The sequence below is a fragment of the Meles meles genome, chromosome 5 (genome assembly GCF_922984935.1).
Source record: "Meles meles chromosome 5, mMelMel3.1 paternal haplotype, whole genome shotgun sequence".
Lineage (NCBI taxonomy): Eukaryota > Metazoa > Chordata > Mammalia > Carnivora > Mustelidae > Meles > Meles meles.
Window position 1 is genome coordinate 95,435,795 of NC_060070.1, and position 20,189 is coordinate 95,455,983.

Below are 20,189 nucleotides of genomic sequence, written 5' to 3' on the forward strand. Positions count from 1 at the left end.
AGGCTCCCACATGGTGGACCTTCAGGCCTGACTTGACATCTCAGCTTGCACTCAGAACCCCACAGATTCCCAGTCTGTCCCAGCCCCTGCCAGGCCAGGGGCCCCACTTAGGATCCTGGCCTTGGCTTCTGCCAGAAGTGAGGTAAGATCTCGGGCTCTGTCAAAGCTTTGCCTCGGTTATCAGCACCACATTATTTTTTATCACTTTCTAATTGGCTTTGTCGACTATCAGTTTTTTTACTGGTCTTTGACCAGAGCTTGTCCTGAACATTTCATGCCTCTTGCTTCCGTGGAACTCTCGGGGCCTCTTCAACCAGCGGATTATTGCCTTACTCCCACAGCTGGCTCACATGTGCTCAGACTGTCCCAGCCTTAACCAACCGGGCCCAGATCTTCTGATCCCAAATCACTGCTCTTTCCATATACCACAATGCTATGAGCTATCGCAGCATCTCCTACACTCTGCTCTGTAAAAATTACTATTCCAGAAGACAATAGGCATTTGTAGAACAAGCAAATGAATTCACTAAAAGGCATTTACACATGTGTGGTTTTGTGGTCATGTGACTTTGGAGAATGCTGTGTTAAAAAACGTTAAATGGGTTATTTCATTACAAGACTTTTAGGCCCCCTATTATGCTACTAATGGGGATTGTGATATTCAAGGCGTGGGAGGAGAGAAGCAGAGTATGTGACTTTTTTCAAATTTATTGGCCTATAGAGGTTTTTTTTTCCTGTGGATCACTCTAAACATGTCACCAGACTTAAGCTCCTTTCTTTGACACTGACCTGGAGTCACCTGAGCAAATTTCTTTCAGACTTAACACAATTAGAGTCAAGACTTCCCCCCAAATTAGAATAAAACTGGACCTTTACCTTACACCATTCACAAAAGCCAACTCAAAATGGAGTAAGACCTTAATATATGACTTGAAACTAGACAACTCCTAGAAGAAAACACAGGGGAAAACTTGACATTGGTCTTGGCAATGATTTCATGGTAGGACACCAAAAGCACCGATAACCAAAGCAAAAAATAGGCAAGTGGGGGCACCCAAGTGACTCAGCTGGTTAAGTGACTGTTAATTTGGGTTCAGGTCATAGATCGCAGGGTCCTGAAATTGAGCCCTGTTTAGGGCTTCGCACTGGATGTGGAGCCTGCTTAGGATTCTCCTTCTTCCTCTCCCTCTTTCCCTTCCCTGGCTCATGCTTGCTCTCTCTCTCTTAAAAAAGAAACAAACAAACAAACAAGCAAATGGAACTGCATCAAACTAGACAGCTTCTGCACAACAAAGGAAACAGTTAACAGTGAAAAGGCAACCAAATGGGATGGGAGAAGATATTTACAAACCATTTATCAAATAAGGAGTTAATTTCCAAAATATATAAAGAACTCCTACAACTTGATAGAAAAAAAACACCTAAAATGCACTAAAGACACAAATAGACATTTCTCCAAAGAAGTGTACAAATGGCCAAGAGGTATATAAAAAGATGCTCAGTGTCCCCAATCATCAAAGAAATGCAAATTAAAACCACAGTGAGATGTCACCTCAAACCTGTTAGGAGGTTATCATCAAAAAGTCAAGAGAGATAGATGTTAACTACACTTATTGTGGTGATCAGTTTGCAATATATACAAATATTAAATCACTATGCTGTACACCTGCACTAACATAACACTGTATGTCAATTATACCTCAATTTTAAAAAGAGGCAAAAGATAACATCTTGGTGAGGATGTGGAGAAAAGGGAATTTTTGTACAGTATTAATAAAAATAATTGGTCAATAAATTGGTCATAGCCCTTAGGGAAAACAGTATGGATATTCCTCAAAAAAAAAAAAAAATAGAATGACTACAGGATCCAGTAATCCCACCTCTGGGAATTTATCCAAAATAATTGAAATCAGGATCTCTAAGAGATACGAGCACCTTCATGCTCTTTGAGCCCTATTCACAACAGCCAAGATATAGAAATAGACTAAATGTCCATCGAGAGATGAGTGGATCAGGAAAATTTGGTATATACATACAATGGAATATTACTTAGATTTTAAAAAAGAAGGAAATTCTGCTATGAGTAACAACATGGATGAAACTTGAGTTTATGCTTAAGGGAAATAAGCTGGTCACAAAAAGACACTGTATGATTTCATTTATATGAAGCAATTAAATACTCAGATTCATAAAATCAAAGAGTGGAAATAGAGGTTGCCAGGGGTTGGAAGTAGGGAGGAAATTGGGAATTACTAATCAAGAGGTATAAATTTTAATTAAGCAAAATGAATAAGTTCTAGAGATCTACTGTATACATTGCACCTGTAGTAAATGATACTGTGCTCTTAAAAATTTGTAGTGGGGGTTGATCTCATATTTAAGTATCCAATAAATGAAATTTTTAAAAAGAATGAAATTATGGCAATTAAAAGAAGTGAAGATATTAGAGGCAAGATGGTGGAGGAGTAGCAGATTGAAATGACATCAAGTCCCAGGAGTTCAGCTGGATACTTATCAAACCATCCCAAACACTTACAAACTCAACAGGAGATAGAAGAAGAGCAGCAATTCTAGGAACAGAAAATTGACCACTTTCTGAAATGCAGGACATGCGGAGAAGTGGATCTGAAGCAATAGGAAGATACACCGTGGGGGGCAGGGCCAGCTCCTGGCAAGCTGTAGAGCAGCGGAGCACAAAATCAGAACTTTTATGTATTTTTTTTAAATTTTTTTGTGGATGTTGAACCAACCTTGCAGCCCAGGAATAAATCCCACTTGGTCGTGGCGAATAATCCTTTTAATGTACTGCTGTATCCTATTGGCTAGTATTTTGATGAGAATTTTCACATCTGTGTTCTCAGGGATATTGTTCTGTAATTCTCCTTTTTGATGGGGTCTTTGTCTGGTTTTGGGATCAAGGTAATGCTGGCCTCATAAAATGAGTTTAGAAGTGTTCCTTCCATTTCTATCCCAAGTGGGATTTATTCCTGGCCTGCAAGGTTGGTTCAACATCCACAAATCAATGTGATACAATACATTAATAAAAGAAAGAACAAGAACCATATCCTTTCCTGATCAAAACTCTTCAAAGTGTAGGGATAGAGGGCACATACCTCAATATCATCAAAGCCATCTTTGAAAAACCCACAGTGAATATCATTCTTAATGGGGGAAAAACTGAGAGCTTTTCCACTAAGATCAGGAACACTGCAGGGATGTCCACTATCACTACTGCTATTCAACATAGTACTAGAAGTCTAGCCTCAGCAATCAGACAACAAAAAGAAATAAAAGGTATCCAAATCGGCAAAGAAGAAGTCAAACTCTCCCTCTTTGCAGATGATATGATACTTTATGTGGAAAACCCAAGGACTCCACTCCAAATCTACTAGAACTCATACAGGAATTCAGTAAAGTGTCAGGACATAAAATCAATGCACAGAAATCAGTTGCATTTCTATACACCAACAGCAAGACAGAAGAAAGAGAAATTAAGGAGTCCATCCCATTTACAATTGCATCCAAAACCATAAGATACCTAGGAATAAACCTAACCAAAGAGGCAAAGAATCTGTACTCAGAAAACTATCAAGAAAGAAATTGGGGAAGACACAAATAAATGGAAGAACGTTCCATGCTCATGGGTTGGAAGAACAAATATTGTGAAAATGTCTATGCTACCTAAAGCAATCTACACATTTAATGCAATCTCTATCAAAATCCCATCCATTTTTTCAAAGAAATGGAACAAATAATCCTAAAATTTATATGGAACCAGAAAAGACCCCAAATAGCCAAAGCAATGTAATAAAGAAAGCCAAAGTTGGTGGCATCACAATTCCAGACTTCAAGCTCTATTACAAAGCTGTCATTATCAAGACAGTATGATATTGGCACAAAAACAGACACGTAGAACAATGGAACAGAATAGAGAGCCCAGAAATAGACCCTCAACTCTATGGTCAACTAATCTTCGACAAGGCAGGAAAGAATGTCTAGTGGGAAAAAGTCTCTTCAACACATGGTGTTGGGAAATTGGACATCCACATGCAGAAGAATGCAACTGGACCATTTCCTTACACCACACACAAAAATAGACTCAAAATGGATGAAAGACCTCAGTGTGAGACAGGAATCCATCAAAATCCTTGAGGAGAACACCTTGAGGAGCAACCTCTTCGACCTCAGCCACAGCAACTTCTTCCTAGGAACTTCGCCAAAGGCAAGGGAAGCAAGGGCAAAAATGAACTATTGGGACTTCATCAAGATCAAAAGCTTTTGCACAGCAAAGGAAACAGTCAACAAAACCAAAAGACAACTGACAGAATGGGAGAAGATATTTGCAAATGACATATCAGACAAAGGGCTAGTGTCCAAAATCTATAAGGAACTTATCAAACTCAACACCCAAACAACAAATAATCCAATCAAGAAATGGCAGAGGACATGAACAGACATTTCTGCGAAGAAGACAGCCAGATGGCCAACAAACACATGAAAAAGTGCTCCACATCATTCGGCATCAGGGAAATACAAATGAAAACCACAATGAGATATCACCTTGCACCAGTCAGAATGGCTAAAATTAACAAGTCAGGAAATGACAGATGCTGGCGAGGATGTGGAGAAAGGGGAACCCTCCTACAATGTTATTGGGAATGCAAGCTGGTGCAACCACTCAAACAGCATGGAGGTTCCTCAAAAGTTGAAAATAGAGTTGAAAATAGAGCTACCCTACAACCCAGCAATTGCACTACTGGGTATTTACCCTAAAGATACAAATATAGTGATCTGAAAGGGCACATGCACCCGAATGTTTATAACAGCAATGTCCACAATAGCCAAACTATGGGAAGAACCTAGATGTCTGTGAACTGATGAATGGATAAAGAAGATGTGGTATATATATACAATGGAATACTATGCAGCCATCAAAAGAAATGAAATCTTGCCATTTGCAACAACGTGGATGGAACATATGCTGAGCGAATTAAGTTAATCAGAGAAAGACAATTGTCATAAGATCTCCCTGATGTGAGGAATTTGAGAAGCAGAGCAGAGGGTTTGGGGAGTAGGGAAGGAAAAAATGAAACAAGATGGGACTAGGAGGGAGACAAACCATAAGAGACTCTTAATCTCACAAAACAAACTGAGGGTTGCCGGGGGACAGGGGGGTGTGGAGAGGGTGGTTGGGTTATGGACACTGGGGAGGGCATGTGCTATGCTGAGTGCTGTGAAATGTGTAAGGCTGACGATTCACAGACCTGTTCCCCTGGGGCAAATAATACATTGTATGTTAATAAAAATAATAATAAAAAAAAAAGAAAACAAAAAGTAGTGAACATCTGAAGGGTAGCACTTTTCAATTTTAAATTCTTACTCTTTTTGCCTGTTTCCATAACTATAAATTTAGGTTTGTACTACTAGACACACATACTAGCATGTCTAAAATAAAAAATGCAGGAAGTATCGAGGATTTGCAAGGATACAGAGCTATTGAATCTGTTATGGATCATTCTGGGAATACACAACACTCCCACCACTGTGAAAACAGTTGGTCGGTGTACTAATAAAGTTAAAAATACACTTAGCATTTTATCTAACAATTCTACATCTGAATATCCTAAGGAAGTGAAATTTGTTTCCACATAAAACCTGTACACAAATGGTGCAAGCGGCTTAATTGGTAATAGCCAAAAAATGGAAGCAGTCCAAATGTTTTCCAGTGCATGAACAGTTTCATGCCCTGTGGTACATCCCTACCATGGACTACTCCTCAGCCATGAAAAGGAACAAAGTGTTCAGAGGTGTAACAATCTGGTTAGATGGCAATGGAATTATGCTGTGAAAACAAGCCTATCTCAAGTTACATTCTGCATGGTTCCATTTATATAACACCTTCTGAATGACCAACTGGTGATGGAAAACAGTGGTCAGGGTTTAGGGCAGAGGGGAAGATGTCATTATAAAGAGGCAGCAGGAGGGAACTTCTTTGCAGTAATAAAGCAGTTCCTGAGGCGTCTGGGGACTCAGTCAGTTGAGCTTCTGGCTGTCGGTTTTGGCTCAGGTCATGATCTCAGTGTCATGAGATCCAGCCCCCTGACAAGCTCTGTGCTAAGTGTGGAGTCTGCTTGACAATCTCTCTCTCCCTCTCCTTCTCCCATCACCCCGCTCACACACACACACTCTCTCTCTCTCAAATAAATAAAATTAAAAAAAAAAAAAAGCAGTTCTGTATTCTGAGTATGGTTATGGTTTCATGAATCCACATATGTAATAATTGCATACACACACCAAATAAATAAACAACCAAAGCACACGTAACGCTGGCATGAACTGAGTAAGGTCTATAGCTTGATTAATGAAATTGTGTGGATGTTTTTCCTGGCTTGGGTAATACTATGGCTATTAAAGATGTTATCCTGGGGAAGCTAGGCAAAGGGTGGGTAGGAGCTCCCTATATCACTTTGGGACTTCTTGTGTTTCTTAAATTATTCCAAAGAGGGAAAAAAAAGAAAAAGAAAAAAAAAGAAAGAACAGGGAGAAAGCCAAAAAAGTAAAAACGGAAGAGAAAGCAATTCGACTTTGGTTGAATCCAGATGAGAGGCTCTAGAAGGGCAGGCATCGAATCACTTGCTTTGTCATTTAGGACCATGCCTGGCGCACACAGTTCTAGGACAGCTGTCCTGGCTCTGCCACTTAACTAGCTGTGTGATGTGGGGGAAGTCACAAGCCATCTGTTCATCGGATTGCCCATCAGCAGAAGGGAAGTTCTCACAGTTCCCGCATCACGAGATCCAGGTGAAGATTAGAGTGAATTACACGAAGTGCTTTGGGTACTTTATTGGAGGAGGAGGAGTTCCGTGAAGGGGCACATATGTTCTGTCCTCTGAAGATGTGATACGTGCAAAGCAGTCGCAAGACTGGCCTCATGTCTCATCATGATCGTCAGCCAGGGTAGAAATAATATGAAATCCTTGCTTGTAAAATAATGTCTGCAACACCTAGGTGTGGTAGGAAAAGTGGGGTTTAGATGATTACACGTATCTCTGCTAAGTGTTCACCAATTTATTTAAGATCAGAATTCTACCTTACCAAAGCCATTTCAGCCTTGGTTTTAATAATCTTTAAGAAAAGATATTGGGAGAATTGGGGGAGGGACACTAAGCAATAACTTCAGAACATTCTCCTTACTCTTATTTAATTGCAAAATAAAGACCTCCCACAGCAACATGTCATGTAGGGAGCATTTGTGTCCATGTGGGGGGAAAAATGAGTTTTGCTCTTTGCTTCTGCCAGACATAGTCACATAAGTAATTGCACTTCAACAAACCAAATAATAGGAATGTGTTTTTTAGAGATCACGTTAAGAAAAAGGAAAAGAAAAAGATAACATTCCTTTTATTTCTCAAATTGCTTCCTCTTTTCCAGCTATCTCACTCCCCAGAGCTTTGAAATATATGAGACTGCAACTGTCAGCCCCTTGTTTTTGGCACAGTTTTCTTTGAAGACTTCCAGGGCGCCTGGGTGGCTCACTGGGTTAAGCATCTTGCCTTCGGCTCAGGTCATGATCCCAGGGTCCTGGGATCGAGATGCGCATCATCTGCTCATCTGCATCGATGCATCGATGATGCATCTGCATCATGCATCGAGATGAGCATCCACTGCTCAGTGTGAAGCTTGCTTCTCCCTCTCCCACTTCCCTGGCTTGTGTTCCCCCTCTCTCGCTGTCAAATAAATAATCTCAATGTCAAATAAATGTCTCACTTTCTCTGTCAAATAAATATCTTAAAAAAAAAAGACTTTCACCAAAAAATCTTTGTGATCTTTTTCCTTAATTCGTATTGTTTCGAACTCTCCTAATACCTCCTTTGTATTTCTATCATTTCACTTAGATACATTGGATTATAATGTCCATAGGTCTGTTTCCTTTCTGATATGTGAACTTGAGCTCTGAGCCTGCGTGCTTTCATTCATTCAACATACGGTAACAGAGCACCTACTGCGTTCCAGGCACTGTTCTAGATGCCGAGGGTCAGCAAAGAACAAATACCCTGGTGTGGATGGTAGCTACTGTCCTGTATGGAATTCTTCTTTGCATTCTTAGCTTCGGACATAGTGCCTGACCCACGGAGGGTGCTCAGATGTTTCATGGATGGATGAGTGGAGTGGTAAAATGAACGCTTCTATTGATGGGGACCCTGTATTTGAACCAAATAGTGTGTGAAATCAACTCTTCTAATTTCTTTCTTTCTTTCTTAAAGATTTTATTTATTCATTTGAGAGAGAGACAGACAGAGAACAAGCAGAGGGAGAGGCAGCGGGAGAGGGAGAAACACATTCCCTGCCGGAGCTGGGAGCTGATGTGGGGCCAATCCCAGGACCCTGAGATCATGATCTGAGCCAAAAGCACACGCTTAACCATCTGAGCCACCCAGGCACTCCAGCTCTTCTAATTTCTAAAGAGAATGAGAAACAATTGTCATAGGACTATTGGAAATGAGCTACCTTTTTGCCTCTTCACCTCCCTCCAGATCTCCAGTTTGGCTCCCGGCTATGGATACAGCAAGAGAGGAGTGAAAACCAGACAAAGCCAGTGCAGAAATGGAGTATCTCCTCAGTAGGGATCAAGATCCACCCAAAGACTCTTAAGAAATCTCTGATCTTTTTCCTCCTGAAGCTATTAACTGCAAGTGATTCCTATATTGGGAAGTATAAAAAGATGGGCCAGAAAATCGCTGCAATGTTCCATGTCTCTAAATTTCTAAGTTTGAAGTCTCTCCATTTCAATTTTGCATTAATTATGTCTGTTTGGGAGCCAAGTCCAGGAAAAGAATCTAAAATCACAGAGGTTGGGGTTGGTGGTGGGCAGAGCCGGATGCCGTCTCCCTTTTCAGATTTTACAAAAATGCCCCTGACAAAACTATTACTGACATTTTAAGTCTGGTTCACACGACTCTTACCTTGGTCTTCATGAGCGTACATTCCCTGGATGCTTCAGAAGTATTCTAAAAATAATTTTTATTTATAGTTTTTAAAATTCCACAACATATGCACATGGTGTAAACCTCAAGAGGCTGCAAAGAACAAATCATGAAAAGAACATGTCCTTCCTTTACTCTTCCTGTCTCTTGGGAAGCCTGTTCGCTCCCTGGAGGTATCAGCTGCCATGTTTTTGATATGTCCTTGGAAGGTATTTTATGAATATCTGTATTTTGGAAATAATAAAGACCCTGGCATCCAACATGCTTCACATAGTAAGCTACTTGAAGTCAACTAGGGTAAAAACTGTTTTGGATTTCTAATTCAAATAATTCTTGTTCACATCGTTACCTTTGTTTTCTATCTCCTTTCAAGAGAAGAGGTAAAATAAGGATCTTGAAATAGTGAAAGAGTGCTGGCAGGGACTAAGGTCATTATGTAGCAGAAATGAGCCTCACTTCCCACCTGAAAACCACATGATTTCTCCCGAATGTCCAAGTTTCCTTACGAAGGTAAGGGCTACAAATTTTTTTAACCAAGAGATGCATCACGTCTCCTTTGCTCAAATCCAAGTTTAAGAAAGGTGCCTGATGCACCTAAAGGACTGTACAATAAGACCGATGCTCCCAGAGCCCAGGGGCTACAACAATCTGAGATTTTATGATACAGTCAGTGCAGTTTATGACTCATCAGATCTTACTTTATTTTTTGAAAATTGGCAAACCTTCAATCCAATATATATAGAAACACAAATCAGAGTAACGTCACATCCCAAATATTCTTGGTTAATCACACTTATACATAATGCTCAAAGCCATGAAGAATTGATCAGTTGATCAATTAGTTATTCATCAGTGCAATGAAACTTTAAGATGTTGCCCCATCCATGCTTGGTAGCGTAGCAATTCTTAACAGTTACATAGAATTTTACAGTAGGGGCACGGGTCCGAAAGTAAGTGGGACTATATGTAGCAAAATCACTATTGTGGATTTCCGGGTTAACTTCCTGTAAGATTTACCCATCAGAGCTGGGGTGAGGATTGATAGGTATTCTCCTCACAGACTCTGAAATCAGTGGTCATCCAAGTTGACTACACATTGGCATCTCCTGGGGAGCTTTAAAAAATGCTCATGCCTGGGTCCCGGGCCATTAGACTCTGGCATAACTGGTTTGGAGTTTAGCCCGGGGCACTGGATTTCCCGAAGCTTCCGCTGCTGATTTTGATGTGCAACCAGGATCAAGAACCACGACTGTAGATCTTGACCGGACTGCTGGATTCTGAAATCTCTTCGGATTGTTGACTTCTCTCCTTTGGAATTGGTGTCATCTTCTTCTATATGGGCACTACTGTGCATGAAACCGAGGCCCAGTTGCGGGCTCCTCGGTACGATCTAGAGACCAGTAGCATCCACATCACCTAGGTCCCCACCCCTCTCAACAACTGAAACAATCTGCATTTTAACAAGATCTCCGAGTGTTTCATTTGCTTATTAAAGTTTAAGGAGCATAACAAAGTGGCGTCAAATTATGTCTGCATTGTAACAAGCTCCCAGGTGCTGTGGCGGTCCACAGTGGCAAGGATCTCATGCCCTTATCCCACCATGAGTTTCCAGAAAAAAAGGTGTGAGATGCCGGTTCTCTCCTTCACTGCAAACCTGAATCGAACTCTCTGGGACCCGGCCTTTACAAGACTGCTCATTCCCAGGTGATTATCTCCATGCAAGGTTGAGAATCACTGAAACACGTCCAACTTCTCCCCAGAGTAGGAGTCGTTTTCTCCTTTGAAAAACAGCCTGATCTAATTGTTTAAAAGCTTCTCTGCATTTAACCTAAATTGGCCTAGAGGAAACAGTATTACTCTCTAAAGAAAAAGAGATAGTCTCTTCCTTAGCCCTGCAAATAACTGAAGATAGTCTTTCTCCCGCCCAAATGATCTTTGCCGTGAGGTTTATATTTCTCAGCAATTGCTCCTGATTCTGTTTCTTACTCTTCTGGTGATCCCTCCAACCCCCACATTGGAAACCTTGTAGTTCAGCATAGCCCTCAAAGTCGGGCAGCTCAAACCAGAGAAAAAAACCTCCAAAGTGAGCCACAAAAACATATGAATCAGACTGTCGTAAACTCTGACTCAAACATTTTACATATATATATATATATAGAGAGAGAGAGAGAGAGAGAGAGAGAGAGAATAATGCAGCTTGGGGTTGCTTACATTATGTTAATTCAATATTAAGCTTCTGTTTAACCACAACTTCTATGTCCCTTTCCCTTGGATCATCAAGAGATACGGCCCCACTTCTATACTTTTGCAATTATTTACTGAATTTTAAGTATCAGGCTTTCCTTATAAGCCAAAGAAATTTCATCACTGTGATCTCTGTGCTCACTGGCTCAGTCTGACAAAGTAGTTCTGGTTATTAGTCCTGAGTAAACAGTCTGGGATTCAGATTCAAGTCTGATCTGTACAACTCTGTTGTAGAGCCTTAAGCAAGCTCCTTAGCCTTTACAAGCCTATTTTTTATCTACAGAATGGGTACAACAATGGTACCTGTAAGGTAGTTATAAGGTTTCATGAGACAATGTAAACAACACTTTGTAAAGTATAAAGCTGCATAAATAGTTGAGAAATAATCCCCATGCTACGAATAACTTACAGACTTAATAACCACAACACTGATTTATGTTTTCAACCCCCACAAAAAGAAGTGGCAGTCTTGAAACCATCTGAAAAACACACTGTCTCCTCCCCCACTATCTCTAACCCATTCTAGTTTGCTTTTCTGTTTGTAAAGAGTTTCTGCCTTCTGTTGACAAAAGAGGAAGGGAAACCTGGACTGAGAACCATAAAACCAAATGCCAGAAGTGTTCTCTAGAAACCAACCACGTGGAAGTGGTTGAAAGCAGAAAAGCCCTTTAATGTCACTGACAAGGGAGTCAAAGTGTTCAGACAGGCCATCTACTTCTACTTTCCCACTGAAAGAGGAACTCAAAATTGCTGATGGCCTGGCCATTGGAACTCTATAGAGCTGGGGTTTCTCAGGCTAAGGCAGTTACGTGATCAATTATAAGATACAATGTAATATAAAACAATACATATAAGGTGATGTAATATATTCCATCAACATGAGACTTTACCTTGCCCAGTGGTCAAGAAAGCCCCCCGAAGCTACTCAGGGAGAAAGAAGGTTCACACAGAAGCCTGTGAACTGCTCTAGACCCCCCATGAGTTGTAAACTTCCTAGATGGACACAAGAAAGAATATACTCCAGCGCCTGGTCCTCATTTCCACCTCTCCACCTCCAAATCCTCATTTCTTAAAACAGGGATGAACTCCAAACCTAGGAGCCTCCGATTTACCCTCAAAAGACCTAGGAATGTTTAGTCACCTTTAACGCTTGGTCATCCTTCTCTATGTACCTCCAGATACTCTTCCAGACGCAAAGCTTTGTTAACCTGCATGATTTACAGATCAGAAATGCTGAGATTTCTGCAATACACACGTTCTTTTCCAAGAGACTCATCAAAGGGTTACAACTTGAGCACATGTATAAGGCAAGTAGTAAACACACTCAAACTACTCAAGTAACAAACACCTAATATTTATTAATAAATTAGTACACTTGAAGGCATTTTTCTGATATCCGTCCCTCACCATGACCCACAACCCCCGCCCACACAAAGGGAGTCCACACCACCTTTGCATGCGAGTCTGCCAACTGAACATTAGAGAGCGCGCAGGTTTATAAATGGGAGCAGAGTTGCAAATATATCGGACAAGAGTTCTTACAGCTGCAGCCGTTTTTAATGAAAGTGATTGAAGGACGAAGGAGACCCACCAAGACCAAGGCCTTGAGGCGGACTGGACCTACCGGCTACGTGTGTATAAAAAACAAGACATCTTTTAAAGCAAAGCTGGGCAAATTCCCTACGGGAAAAAGGTGCACTGGCTCTCAGTTGTGACTTTCCAAAGTGCAGCAGTATGTTCCAGAACAGCTCAATTCCTAAAAAGATTAAGTTCAAGTTCTTTGGTGGCCCAGTTGTCAAGCCACTTAAATAGCAAGTTCTGATGGCTTGAGGATTTCATGTCTCCAGCCCAGAGCATATTAGCATAAGAGGAGCACAAGTAATCAAGCATTCTACACAGTGCTCAAGTGAAAACCATATGATCAGCAACAGTGTGGTCAAGTTTCAGCCATGAATATGAACTGTACACCAAGGCATTTTAAAAAGAGAACTCAAAGTCTAATTGTATTACAGTAACTCAACGGGGTATTACATTTCTTCAACCCTTAACAAAATTTGTGAATTACAATTAATAATAAAAATAGTAATCATTAAAAAAAAAAGCAGACGTGGATGTTGAGACATGAAGACTGCTTAGAGAATTCACAAGATGCCATTATCCTTTTAAGAGGTCAAGAGCCTCACAATCCAGTGTGCAAGGAAAGTCACACTGTATTTGGGGTCCATTAAGTGAATTTAAAGTGCACAGAACGATTCGGAAAATACATAAGAAATCAAAACGAAGAAAATATGGAACCCAAAAAACGTTAGTGGTGGGTATTTTTCAACAGTTACACCTCGAGAAGGCTTATAGACTAATGTCCTAGAAGGGTTAAAAAAAGAAAGAACTCGAAACACTGGCCAGATACTCTGTTAAACACACACACACACGCACACACACACACTCACACACCCAAAAAGCTAGAAAAACGAAAACAAAACCAACGAAAAACCATCCTGCCACTAAACCGAGTCACTTCCAAAGCATAGCAGACCTCGGGTTCTACAACAGGTCAGGAAGATGGCTATACACAGAGTCCAAGAGGGTCTGACTGGCTTCCTGGCTCTTGACTCCGATAATCTCAAACAGCCGGTCCAGCTTGTCCTCAGCCTGAGGAATCTCTTCGATCACCCGCAGCTCCTCAGGATTCAGAATGTGGAGCATGTCGTCAAAAATAGGCTGCAAGTCACAGGGGTCCAGGCGTACCTGCCGCAACACTGTGTCCTTCTTTTCTGCGGGGAGGAGAAGGGAGGGAAGGGGACAGAGGTAAGGGATGGTACTGGGGAAACCGAGGAGAGGAGGAGAGCTAGGAGGGACAGCTCCCCACCTAGAAGGCTGTCCCCACCCCCACCCTCAAGGTGAGTAAGAGAACCTCTGGCACATTTTAAACAACCCAGGAGTTTTTTATGTGCCTTGCACTTAAGATAACAAACAAGATTTGAGTCCTGGAGATCAGACAGGGAACCACTTGACTGGGTTGTTGATTGTCATTAGCATGACTTTGCCTCAACCTAAAAGACATCTAGATTTTTCCAAATCTCAGGAGAATGCTGGGATACTTACAGAAACTTAAATAAAATGAAAACACAACGAAACAACCCTCTCCCATCTGTAATGTGTTTACTAAACAAAGACATCAGTCCACCCTGGCTCTCAAAAATTCCAGATCAATGTAGTCTGCTCATCTGACTGCTAATGACATTGCCAAATTTTAAAACTAAACTGCTAAGAGCAAAAGCACGTAAAGAAGAAAATACTGCTTCTTGGGCCAGACCTCACACAATGTGGTGAAGGACTCTGACTTTTATTACTATTATAAAAAAGTTTTCTCCAAAATATAACATGGAACATAAAATACAAACTAAAATACAAATCTTTCACATAAATATAAAAGAGATCATCTAAATTGGTAAGGTATAGAAAATAGAACATATTTTGTAAACATAAAATGTAACCCTTTCACAAAAGTATAATTGGAATTCCCCAAACCAGGAAATTCTGAACAAAAATTTGTCATCAATACAGCGTGCATGCCGATCCCTATAGTGCTATTAAAAACCGCAAGTGGCAAATTATTTACCAAAATACTAACTCACAATGCTTAAAACATTGCTATTTGCAACGATTCTTAAGAGGATTAATTTTAATTTGAGTTACTGAAACCTACACTTCTGACTCTCACGATAGGTTATACTTTAAATCCTTGGATTCTACAAACCTGGTAAATAATTTTCAACAAAACTTGCCAGACTGCATTTTATCAGACCTTCCTGAAACACCTTTGTTAGCGTCATGAGGATAAAGGGCGGCCAATGCAGACTCTCCGCCAGATAATCAGAGCTGTAAAGACCTTCTGGGTGTGTCGTGGCTGGCGAGTGACGTGGTTTCTCTCAGGCCCAATAGACCCATCGTCTGGGGTCTATGATACATCTTTCTGGGCAGGTCACCCAAATGACTCAGCTACCCCTGGACTGTGCAACTGTTGGGGGAGAAACCCCAGGGTCTCCTCTGGGGGAGGCTTACAGAATACGCCTTGGGACCATCCTGCCAAGTCCGTACCTTTGGTAATAAAGGAGCCTGTCCTGCTCAGCGCCGAGGAGCCGCTGGATGTGGAGTCACAGCGAAGAAGGGGCTCGGACTCATCCACGAAGAAGCCCTTGTTCTTATCCAGCGGGGAAGGCTCCACCGTCAGCAGAGTGGAATTCTCCAGTTTCGTGTTGGGGCTGGGGATGGGGCTTGGGCTAAGAGGGCTGGGACTCATCGGGAGAGCCAGCTTGTCAGTTTCCAGCTGGGGGAGGAAACAAACAAAAATGTTTTTTATTACATACTCCAAAAATTATAGAGAAAAAAATGAAATTGAAACCCCAGGTGTTCTTTTTGTTCCGTTTGTTTTATATATAAATTCTGCTGTTTTGACAGTCCATAACTTACATTATTGCTAAATACACACACACAGAGACTTTGAAACCCTTCAAAAATATACATGGAGCTATGTGTAAGCATTAAAAATTAGGAAGCAGGGGCACCTGGTTGGCTCAGTCCGTTAAGGGTCTGCCTTCCGCTCAGGTCATGATCCCAGGGCCCTGGGATTGAATCCTGCATCAGGCTCCCTGCTCAGCGGGGAGTCTTCTTCCCCCTCTGCTTCTCTCCCCTCCTGCTTGCTCTCTCTCTCTCAAATAAAATCTTACAAAAAAAAAAAAAAAAGGAAGTTTATGCACCAAGCTGTTACCTCACAGGAGTGGAACTGGACAAGGGAGTAAAGAAGAAGATCTCCAACTTAAAATATAATTTGATAGAGCTGGAAATGGTCTGAGATAATACGTAGTACATTCTCCTCTGTATGGGTTGAATTATATCCATCAAAATTCATATGTTGAAGTCAAAACTTCCTGAGCCTCAAAATGTGACTGTACAGAGAGACAGGGCCAACTAAGGAACTTTAAAAAGAGGGGATTAGGGGATAGTGGGTCCTATACCAATATGACTGGTGTCTTTATGAGAAGCCATTAGGACACAGACACACACAGTGGGATGACCACGTGAGACAGAGGGTGAAGGCTACCATCTTCTACAAGCCAAGGAGAGAAGCCTGAGGACACCTTTACTTCAAACTTCTAGCCTCCAGAATTGTGGCAAAACCTGTTTGCTTCAGTCTGTGGTACACTTCATCATGGTAGCCCAAGCAAACTAACACACCCTCTCTTTACAAGTAAGGAAACTGAGGTCTAGAGAAATGATGTGACTTTCTTAATGACGGGCTCCTGCTCAGTAAGGGGCAGAACTAAGGCTAGACCCCAGGCTTCCTAACTCCCACTTCAGAGCCGCTCTCGAGAATACCAGAGGCAAAAGCATCTAGATGGAGAGAGGGAGGACCGCCCCCAGGGAGCCAGGGTACAGCTCCAAGGGATTTCATGGAAGCCTTCATGAAGCTCGCATTCTGGAGGGGAGGGTCAGAAAGACAGTAACAAGCAAGCAAACAAACAAGAAGGTTTCAGATGGAAATGGTGAGCTTCATGAGCATCGGCTGGTATATGGAGAATAGATTTTAGGGGGGCAAGAAACAAAATAGAGAGACCAGTTAAGCTGCTGCTACAGTGGCTGGGGGAGGTAAAAACCACAGCTTGCACCCAGGTGTGGAATGGGGAAATAGTAAGTGATATCCCCCCCATTTTACAGGTGAAACCACTAAGGCCCAGAGAGGGCACACAGCCATGGGGAGAAAGCTAGTGCTCAACTCAAGTCGGCTCGATACCTCTACTCGGCTTGTCATTTGCCGCTAGGCTTTCAAACTCTGGCAGGCACTTGTGGCATTGACCTTAATGGACCAAGTCCATTGACCTTAATCTTTTTATTGGCTCTTCTGGCAGGCATGCAAATCTGGGAGCCAGGTGGCCAGATCCCACCGGGCAGGTTTAGGGAATGTTGATCACCACTCATTAGAACCCTCATGACTTCACTCACACGTGACAAGCAAAACATTTTCGAGTTCCTCAATCGGGAAGACATTGACCCTCATCATTTCAAAGTATTAGGTTGAAGGGTTGTAAAAAACACAAAGCAAACACAACTGTCTCTTTTACAACCTGTAAGGCCTGAGAAATTCTTACAACTGACTGCAGATTCCAAAGACCACTGATTACTGCACGTGTCTACCGTTCCAACAGCATTTGTCCTCTGTACAACCACCATACCCCGCTTCTGCCTCCCATGCAAGTTTAAGACTTGGGTAATGCATTCCCAGCTGCCCCTTCCAATCCACAAAGTTTTATGTATGTGCTTTTAAACTTTTTAATTCAATAGGGCCCTGGCATGTGCCCCACCTCCCAGAAACGCACATGGCCATTCATGCCAATACACATTTTTTATTCACTCAATTAGACAAAGAGCACTTGTCTAACACTTTGGTTCTCAGGAACAACATTACATTGGACAACATGGTCAGTCAATATAGTGCACTGTTCTTGCTTAAAGAGAGAAAGTCCTGCCCACAAATCACATGCCAACAGACTAAGGAGTCCACCCACCCATTTCCTGAACTTAGTTCAAAACTTTAAATATTTAATTTTTCCCCCACTTTTGCCAGAGGACCCTATCCGTGGGAATTAAGTACATGATTTCCAACGTCATTTCAGAAAGACAGACTGTTGCAGAATGCTCTCCTGTAATTAACAATGAGTCAAGTGAATATGAAACTGCCCCTAAGAATGGTTTTAGTGTCGCCACAGTGGGGTTAACAACCATAACCGAAGCCCAAGATCATGTGACAATCATCTTTCTAGAAAATCTATTCAGCTACTAAGTATAGGCATCCCCTGCTTTACCCAGGATACACAGCAGTCAGCTGCATTCCAGATTTCTCCAGTTATCTGCAGTTTTTTCTTATAGGAAAAGAAAACCTGGCTCATAGATACTTAACTTCTTTCCTCCCTTGACCTTACTATTTATAATATCCATCAAAATTGCATTGCAGCACAGCAACTCAAGCATTGTGTGACCTCTGATAGCTCTAATCGGAAGTGAAGTCATCAGGACATGTGGAATGAATTAATTCTTTATTGATTCAGAAAGTTCACTGTTGAGTTCACAGCAAATAAAGAATACCTCTAATAAGATTTAGATACTGAAAGACAAATATTCTAAACGAGAAAGCCAGGAAAGGGTCTCATCCTCTTGCAAAAGCTATAAGCATGAACTTACCCAAACATTCACAAAATAGATTACAAGTGACTTAATTTATTCCTCATGCATCTTTGGGCCTTCCAAGTTCTCTACAGGGAAATATTAACTTTCATGATTATAAAAACAATACATGTTATTTTTAAAAGCAGTTACCACTGATAAGTATGTTTTCCCTTTGGTAACTTGAAAATGTTATGGCTGCCGTGGTTCCTATTTACACTGGTAGCCAAGGAACAGGAGAGTCTGAAGATCACCTACTTGGCTGAGTGCCTCTCTAGACTCTTCTGAAGAGTTCACAGACCCAAAGGGGCAATACTGCCCCCCAATTTATTGCAGTGAGGTAGATATTAAGCCTTAAGAGAAAGGCCTCTCAGGAAACTTGGCCAGTGGGGGCCATCTATCCACTAGATAATCAAAGTGTCTTTGCAGGAACTTAAAAAAGCCAATTCTTTTTGCCTTCCAGCCATGAGCTCATCATGCTCACTTGGAAGCCTCACTGGGGAAATGAGGTAGAGATGGTAAGACACAGAGAAAGGGGAGGAGGCAGAGATAATGAGGGGAGAGCTCCCCAGGGAGCCAACACCAGACGGGTGGTTCTATTGTGTGACCTTAAAGAGCATGCGATTTATTTTGGCCCAATGAGCCCCCAAATGTCCTCCTGATTACTCTCCATGCAAGTCCACTTAGTCCTTCCAAATACTAGTCCCAGGTGATAGGGGAAGAGAGATAAACGGTTCACCTCAACTCCACGGCTGGGTCACACCTAAAGTTCCTCTGTTGACCTGTTTTCCTTTCTGATTACCAGAACCACTGAGCACATGGAACCAGCCAAATGGATGAGGTCAACAAGGTACTGATTGAAATTTGGGGGCTTGAACACCCCTGGGCTACAGAGGTTTGTAGCAGCGTTTGTGAGAACGGTGACTGAACTTGTATTTGGGCTACACTGGAATGAGCCATTTCCAGCTGTGTCCCTGAAACCCTTGTTCCTACAGGTTCCAAAGCCAAGTGCCCACTCTGGTGCTCGGCTAAATTACAGCCTGAAACTGTAGCTCAAAAATAAGTCTTCTCTTTTAATATCAAACCAAAAAGCACTTGCCCCGTTGACTGGCCCTTCCTAAGAGTATACACTGTGGAAGGCTGAAGAGTTTTCTAGTCCTGGGGGATGGTCCAATAATGGGTGGTAAAGGAACATCCTTGCGAATCTTGGTCATGGCAAAAGTGATTTACAAACGAAACGAGGTTCTAAGACTACCTTTCCTCCCTCCTGTGATCTAGCAGCTTTCCTAAGTATACACTTAGGGAAGTCTTTTCCAGCATGCATTGGATGTTCCGCATAGCCAACTCCCAAACATCAAAGTCATTAATATCCTGGGATTTCACTGCAAGGGAAGAAAGGAAAGACTTCTAACTAGTTGTGTGGTTTTAGAAAAAACCCCTTCCCTCCTTAGACCGGTTTCCTCATTTCTGAACAAAAAAGATTAGACCAGGTCTTCTCTGTTCAACCTACGTTTCATTTATTGTCAGTCCTGCCACGTCATTTTCCCCACACCCAACCCACCCCCCTCAACTCCCTCTCTCCTTCCAACTTACCCCCAACTGGTTCTCTCAACTAAGGTTTACCACTGAGTTATTTTCAATTACTACCCAATTACAATCTCCCTGTGGTTGCACAATCTGTTTTCATAAAACTAATTAACAACTTTGATGCATCAATGACCCCCTGAAATGAAGTATTAATTA

At 41.7% G+C, this 20,189-nt stretch overlaps 1 protein-coding gene across 1 annotated transcript in view; it reads right to left on the reverse strand.

Moving 5' to 3' along the window:
* Nucleotides 1–12,561: 12,561 nt before the first annotated feature.
* The window catches only part of TNFRSF21 (TNF receptor superfamily member 21), a 65,771-nt gene continuing 58,143 nt past the window's right edge, over nt 12,562–20,189 (reverse strand). The window contains exons 5-6 of the mRNA XM_046005943.1: nt 15,327–15,555; nt 12,562–13,999 (exon numbers count right to left, since the gene is read on the reverse strand). Of these exons, the coding sequence (XP_045861899.1) occupies nt 13,770–13,999; nt 15,327–15,555 (459 nt within the window). The 3' untranslated portion in view covers nt 12,562–13,769. The remainder of the gene's footprint in view (nt 14,000–15,326; nt 15,556–20,189) is intronic.